The 8,314-nt window shown below is 40.0% G+C and overlaps 1 protein-coding gene across 1 annotated transcript; it reads right to left on the minus strand.

Annotated features, from left to right (window-relative positions):
• Nucleotides 1-1,006: 1,006 nt before the first annotated feature.
• LOC133712848 (extensin-2-like) lies at nt 1,007-3,380 on the minus strand. Its single transcript, XM_062138968.1, has 2 exons — nt 1,450-3,380; nt 1,007-1,345 (listed from the first exon to the last, which is right to left on the minus strand). Exon 1 carries the CDS (start codon nt 3,324-3,326, stop codon nt 1,476-1,478), a length of 1,851 nt encoding a protein of 616 aa, XP_061994952.1. The 5' UTR covers nt 3,327-3,380; the 3' UTR covers nt 1,007-1,345; nt 1,450-1,475.
• Nucleotides 3,381-8,314: the final 4,934 nt, after the last annotated feature.

The raw sequence follows: 8,314 nt of genomic DNA on the forward strand, positions 1-8,314 counted from the left end.
TCTCTTCCCTTCTCCGATCGCCGCCCATCTCCCCAACGCAGCCACACCCTTCGACCAATATAGGCGAAACTGTACCCCTTCCGATCCAATCCTTCGAAACTTAGCCACAACCATGAAACAAAACACCCGTCCGGCCTCACCCAACAACCACCGGCTAGACCAGAGGCCGTCGCTAGCGCCGAGGCGCAGCCGGACATGCATTATCACCCACAGCGGCGTCCTCTAGGGTTTTCTCTAGAGAGAGACTTTTTTACTCTTAATATACCTTTCTTTTTTTTTTAAAAGAAGAAGATATTTTGTGACCTAGAGAATAATAAAATTACTAAAAGTGGCCTTATAAGTCATTGACCCTTATTTTTTCGGTCTAGGGTCACCCAAGAAACACTCCCTTTACATGGAAATTGACCCTTGTGGGAGAATAATCTATGGAGAAATTGACAAATTAGTTGACTGTTGGCTATGATTGAGGAAAGCATAAAGATTTGTGTGATCAATTAAAATTTTAGGAGCACAAATGATTTTAAGAAATAAAATTCCAAAAAATGAAATGATTTTAATTGTTTTACTCATCCTAATAGAATATAAAACCGTAGTTGAATAGAACAAAAGGAAAGTCTCATGGAAGAACAAAAAGTCAGCAAAATCTACCTTTTTTTTCTTTTCTTTTTTGAGTCGGCACAATCTACGTAGGGAAGTGAACACTGTTAAAGAAAGTTTGAGCATATAGGCATAAGGTTAGTTTGTTCATGTGGTAATTTTCATTATAGTATATATGTAGCGCTTTCATAGGCTCGACCGCTCGGGCTAATTTCAATGAACATAGGCTAATGCCATGATTTCATCACCTTCTTTCATAATTATCTCTGATCCTTGTTGGTTTATTGTACGTAATTATAAAGATGTTAATTATCTAATTTTAAGATATATGGCAAATTGATAGGGCTAAAATGAATAGAGCAAAATAACACTACATAATATTATTAAATCTCTTATCTGACTCATTTTCATAAACTTCAACTCCTTAACACAAAATGTAGGGGATGAATAAATTATAGTAGTGTACGTCCAATTGATTACATCGAGTTTCAGTTTGTGAAACCAAAAAGGGTCCTCATAAAGAAATACCATGTAATATATTGTTTATGACTTTTAAATAATCAAACCATCAAAGCTGGAAAAAAAAAATGAAAAAAAAAAAAACACTTAAAATTGCATGAAATCTGGAAATCAGCCTCTTATTCTCAAGCACTTTTCTAGCCCCATCTTAGATTGATGAGATGAAAACAAATTATCGCCAGGATAGAAGTCTCTCTTGTAGCAATTATGTGTCTTATCAATTGACAACCTGCAATGCAAGACAATATGTCAATATAGGTAATAGATAGTCAAAAGAATGAAGAGGAATAGAAGAGAAACACATAAAGCTCTAAAGTTAGTTGCAAGACTTACACAATGCAAACACAAATTCATTAAGTTTAGTAATGAACAGTTGATGGTGGGGGTGGGGTAGATGTAGATGTTGAATGTGGTGACTTCTTAACATAACGGATAGGTGGTGGAGGTGGAGATTTGTAGATGTAGCCAGGTAGTGAGGATAGAGATGGGGGTGGTGGCGACTTATAAATGTAGGGAGGAGGAGGTGATGAAGATGGAGGTGGTGGTGACTTGTAAAGATAAGGTGGGGGAGGTGACCTTGAGGGTGGCGGTGGTGATTTATAAATGTAAGGAGGGGGTGGCGATGGAGAAGGAGGGGGTGGCGATGGAGAAGGTGGCGGTGGCGACTTGTAGACATAAGGAGAGGTAGGTGATGGAGATGGTGGAGGAGGTGACTTGTAAATGTATGGTGGTGGAGATGATGGTGACTGTGGAGGTGGTGATTTATAAATGTAAGGAGGAGGTGGCGATGGAGAAGGAGGTGGTGGTGATTTGTAAATGTAAGGTGGTGGAGGCGATGAGGACAGGGGAGGTGGTGACTTGTAAATGTAAGGAGGGGGAGGTGATGGAGAAGGTGGTGGGGGTGACTTGTAAATGTATGGTGGAGGAGGTGAGGGCGAGGGTGGTGGTGGTGACTTATAAATGTAAGGTGGTGGAGGCGATGGAGAGGGTGGTGGTGGTGATTTATAGATGTAAGGCGGAGGTGGAGATGGAGATGGGGATGGAGGTGACTTGTAAATGTATGGTGGAGGAGGAGATGGTGAGGGAGGTGGCGGTGATTTATAAAGGTAAGGAGGAGGTGGTGGTGACTTGTATAAGTAAGGTGGTGGAGGCGATGGAGACGGGGGAGGAGGTGACTTGTAAATGTAAGGAGGGGGAGGTGATGGAGAAGGTGGTGGGGGTGACTTGTAAATGTATGGTGGAGGAGGTGAGGGCGAGGGTGGTGGTGGTGACTTGTAAGTGTAAGGTGGTGGTGGTGATTTATAGATGTAAGGCGGAGGTGGAGGTGGAGATGGGGGTGGAGGTGACTTGTAAATGTATGGTGGAGGAGGAGATGGTGAAGGAGGTGGCGGTGATTTATAAAGGTAAGGAGGAGGTGGTGATGGAGATGGTGGTAGTGGTGACTTGTATTTGTAAGGTGGTGGAGGCGATGGAGACGGGGGAGGTGGTGGGGGTGACTTGTAAATGTATGGTGGAGGAGGTGACCAGAATGGAGGTGGTGGGGATTTATAAATGTAAGGAGGAGGTGGAGGAGGTGACTTGTAAATGTATGGTGGAGGAGGAGATGGAGAGGGAGGTGGTGGTGATTTATAGATGTATGGCGGAGGTGGGGAGGGAGAAGGAGGCGGTGGTGACTTGTACACATAAGGAGGAGGAGGTGATGGAGACGGTGGAGGAGGTGATTTATAAATATATGGAGGGGGTGGAGATGGAGAGGGAGGTGGAGGTGACTTGTAGACATAAGGAGGAGGTGGGGAGTTGTAGTAATATTTTGGTGACTTGTAATGATGGGGTGGTGGTGGTGACTTGTAACTATATGATGGTGATGACTTGTGTTTATAGGATGGAGGAGGTGGTGACTTATAGTGATAAGGTGGTGGTGACTTTTGTTTATAAGATGGAGGAAGTGGTGACTTATAGTGATAAGGTGGTGGTGACTTGTGTTTATAAGATGGTGGCGGTGGTGACTTGTAATGATATGATGGTGATGACTTGTGTTTATAAGATGGTGGCGGTGGTGACTTATAGTAATACGATGGCGGGGACTTGTGTTTATATGATGGTGGTGGTGGGGATGCAAATATATATGTTTTCTCATAACTAGCTGCTACATTGCTGGCTATCAAGGCTATTGCCAAGGCATAAAGCAGGCTAGGCCAAAGATTGGCCATTTTGAAAGAGGATAACTGTTGAGACCGCCCCAAATTTTGGGACTTCTATGGCTTAAAAATGTAAAGATGTTTCTGAATGAGAATTGAGGAAGATGTTCATAGTTTATATAGTTAACCTTTCATCACTACTAGCGAGCTGAACCATTTCTTTATTGGTATATGAAGTCCAACTTATTGCAAACCAATTATCAAATCCAGCTATTAACAATTTGGTAATGGGATGCCACTAACTTTGCACTTCCATGCCACTAACAATTTAGTCTCATAACTAAACCAGTCAAGATCGTTCATAGGAAACAAGCACTAGTAAAAACTTTACTAGCTAGAACAATGTTATATAATCAGATAGCTGAACGTGCATGTTAGAGAATAATTGATAACTTACTAATGACTATAGGTAATAAATTAATCATCGTTAAACCGATGGCTCATTGGCCAGAGTTACCAAATAGCGACTCGTATATTTGTATTTATGTGACTTTTCTGGTAATGTGAAGACTGATGAGATTCACATGACCAGTTCAGTTCTCGCTCGATCGACATCATTCTTGATCGTTTGTGCTTTGCCTTTTTGGCTTGTATTCATTTAAAGCAAAATCTTTCCAATGTTTACATACATGCTAGATAATTTGTAAAGGAACCGATTGAGTAGTTTGAATCTATCATGTCATAGATTTAGGTATTACCACCTATAATTTACAGAAGAGATTTTGGTATGCAGCTGTTAAAATGTGAAGTGTCAAAATCACTCCCTTTAATTATGATTTTATGTATTCTGAGAGGGCTTTCAAATTACCGTAATACATTGTTCTCATAAATGACATAACAGTAGCACAAAACTGTAAGTTTGAGGATGCGCGCAGGTCTTAAAGTGGCATGGATCCTCTCCAAGTAAGACCTGGGAGTAGATCTTCTTAATCTAATATGTTATCCAACAGAAATTCTCACTTGCCAACGGCATCAATTCGACATGCATTTATGCTGCACAGATAGTCAATATGAAGATTTGTTTTGGAATATTGCCGCCTTCGTTTTGCATGTTTTTGCTTCAATTTACTAAATCATTATATACGTACGCCTGGAAAAAAAGTAGTAAGTTCCCAACTGGATGTTATATATTTTTTATATATGATAATTTTCTCATTATCTTAAGCTTAAGATATATCTGATGACATTTTTCTAGCTTTTCAAGGGTAAGCTGCCTCCTTTCGGGTTCCCAAAGGGTGGCAAAGTTTGGGAGGATCTCTAAGCGTTACATATGATGGCATGAAAATCTTTCATCTTGAATTAGGTAACATGATATGAGAAGCCCTTCATTAGGGTTTATATTAGATGGTGAGGAGTGGGAACAGTTTACAGAAGGAGGGATTAATTAAGATTATAAAATGGGGCTACAAAATCATTCTTATATTTATAGGCAACTTGACGAGACTTTTGTTTATTATTATTTTTTTAGTTGGTGAAGAAAATAAATAAGATAGTTTTTATTAAGAAAAAAAATTACAATTTCAATTAAAGTTCAGCTTAGGCCTCATCAAAAAGCCCGCGGATCAAGTGGGCCGATGGAGGTCCGCCGGCCCTGAGGGCTAAAAGCCCGGCCCGGCCCGGCCCGTTAAAAAGCCCGCCTCGGTGGGTAGTGGGCCGGCCCGCCAAAAGCCCGCAAAAACCCGGCCCGGCCCGTAAAATATTATATATATATATATATATATATATATATATATATATATATATATATATATATATGTAGATATTTGTGTGTGTGTTTATAAATATATATATATATATACACACACACACACATAGATTTATATTTGTGTGTGTTTATATATATATATATATATATGTGTGTGTGTGTGTGTGTGTGTGTGTGGAAGTTCTTATACTTCTATATAGAATATGTGCATTAGTGCATATATATATTCTACATATCGGTTGACAAATTCGATCGAATTCGAAAATATGGTGAAATTGGCTAAATTTTTTACCACTCATAATTTATTGTAATAAACTCATCAAACGGTCGGTTTTTCCATTTTATTTGAATTGATAGGGGTTGCTCTTTGAAGTGTATGATATATAAATATAGGTTTATAAGAGTAACTAAGTTTGACCTAGTGGATCGAATTTGAAACGAGAACCAAATTGGCTGAATTTTCTACAACCACCATAAAACATTACAATCTCTCCATCGAGCGGTTGGTTTCTCCGAATTCATTTTCCACTTCATGGTTGCTTTTGAATGAACCTCAACAATTTAAATGTAATGTATAAGTCATACAACTTTAGGAGGAAAATTGGTATAGGGCAATGTGTTTGTAATTAAAATTTTTTTTTGTTTATCTCATCTCCACACACATCCATCGATAGAATATTTACAAACGTGATGTGAAAAAATAAGCACGTTTCGCGGTCGTCGTGCCATCGGTCAACTAAGAAAACATACAAGTGACAACGGTTGACCAATTCGATCGGATTCGAAAATATGGTGAAATTGGCTAAATTTTGTACCACACTCATAATTTATTGTAATAATCTCATCCAACGGTCCATTTTTTCATTTTCTTTGAATTGATAGGGGTTGCTCTTTGGAGTGTATGATATATAGATATAGGTTTATAAGAGTAACTAAATTTGACATAATTGATCGCATTCGAAACGAGAATCAAATTAGCTGAATTTTTTACAATCACCATAAAACATTACAATCTCTCCATCGAGTGGTTGATTTATCTAAATTCATTTTCCACTTCATGGTTGCTTTAGAATGAACCTCAACAATTTAAATGCAATATACAAGTCATACAACTTTAGGAGGCAAATTGATATAGGCTAACATCTTTGCAATTAAAATTGAAATTTTTATCTTATGTCCACGCACATCCATCGATGGAATATTTACAGACATGATGTGAAAAAATAAGCACGTTTCGCCGCGGTCGTCATGCCATCGATCAACCAAGAAAACATACAAATAACGACGGTTGACCAATTCGATCGGATTCGAAAATATGGTGAAATTGGCTAAATTTTTTATCACACTCATAATTTATTATAATAATCTCATCCAACGGTCAGTTTTCCCATTTTATTTAAGTTGATAGAGGTTTCTCTTTGGAGTGTATGATATATAAATATAAGTTTATAAAAAATATTATCTTTAAAGGTTTATTTGTAAATAAAACCCGCAAGGCCCACCCCGAAAAAGCCCGCAAGGCTTAGCCCGGCCCGGCCCAAAAAAGCCCGCGAGGCCCGCATTAAATGGATGGGCTTGGATCCTTCAATTTACAATAAAGCCCGGCCCGGCCTGCTACTATTTAAAAATGGAGTAAGGCCCGGCCCGACCCGGCCCAAACCCGCTACGAATGGGCCTGGCCCGGCCCGGCCCGTTGATGAGGCCTAGTTCAGCTCCTGCATGCTCAAATGCATGTCATGCTGTGTTTGATAGAAAAAATGTCAACCCATAATATAGCTAGGGTAAATAGGGAAGATCTTTATTGCTACTAGCAACATGCCTGCGTTTCTCGCAGGCGATATTGTGGTTTTTTTTTTTTAATCAATTTATATCAATGATTGTCATTAATAAACTCAAGCCGGAATGGTCATTACATACCCCTCCGCTACCATTCAAAGATAGACAAGAGGTTGTAGAGGTATCACATGGTACATAGTACTAGACCATTCATTAGACATCCAGTGCTCACTTATTCAAGTGAGCCTATCGACTACGATAAACTAGGACATAGTTATAGGCTAATGCAAAAAAATTATATATTTTCCATGCCCTTCACTCTAGAGCTAGGAGGTTTAAACGCATTATCAACAGTAAACTTGGTTCGTAGAGTCTGACTTTAGGAACCCAAAGGTCGTGCATGCTGTTTCTTTGGCCCATAATTTGCCAAGGATTTCTTTAGTACTAGCTAGTTGAGCCCATTTCCAAGCTATCTAGCCCCATGGATAAATCAACCCCAACCAGCTCCTAATTTGGGCCTCAAGTAAGCCCAACGCCATGGTCAGATCTACTCTAGACACCCAACGCCTTTTTGGTGCCTCGCCATATCTCAGGGCGACCAACATCGGCCACTCTCTCTACACTTTCGGCCAGTGCCAATTGCATCGCGCCTATCATGCTATTGTCGATCCAGCGCCGACCCTGGAGCCATATTGGCCTAGCAACGTCAGCCACCATCACCATACAAGCACTTGTTGGACTACCTCTTCGCCAAGCACTTGTTGAGACTTCTGTCGTTAGGAACGATCTAGAGGCCGAGGCCGTGATGGGTTGTGTCCAGGCCATTCCGGCTGGCTACATAGCCTGCATCCTTGCCTCCGACATCACCGAGAGCATCGCCGCAATTCTGACGTCTGATCTTCGTGCCATATCGAATCTCGTCCTCAGCTGGAGTTGCCCCGACCAAACTAGTACCCTATCTGGGTCCTCATTGTTTGGCCCAGATCTAGACAGATGAAAAGGTACGTAGAGGAAAGGATGGGTCGGAATATTTGAAAAGGCAAAGAGGGTCTCCTACCTTTGGGAAGACTGGACGTGCACGATGGATATAAGAAGATTTGTCGCTGGTATAAGAAAGCAGCGTTAGAGTGAGCACGAAGGGGAACGCCACTAGAGAGAGGCTAGGGTTTGCCATGGCTAGTCGTATTAGAGATATAGGTGATATTGTGTTGTTGATGGTAAATATTCGATTAAAAAGAATAGTGATTTTTTTTTGGACATGAAATAGTGGTTGTTTGGTTATTTTTTTTTATTTTACACTTTTGTCTATTTATATTCTATTGGCTTAATTTGATAATGGGAGAGTTTCTAAGGAGGATCTTATAATAATGATCAAGTGAGGCCTTTTAAATGAATGGTTGGATGCGTGTTTTAAACTTTAGTTGATTTCTGAAACTGAATTGTTATTGTCTTGGTTTAGGATTGTTGAGGCACTGCAATCCTAGTACACAAACCATTCTTCAAAGGATTTGTTGCTATT

Source organism: Rosa rugosa, chromosome 5, assembly GCF_958449725.1.
Source record: "Rosa rugosa chromosome 5, drRosRugo1.1, whole genome shotgun sequence".
Lineage (NCBI taxonomy): Eukaryota > Viridiplantae > Streptophyta > Magnoliopsida > Rosales > Rosaceae > Rosa > Rosa rugosa.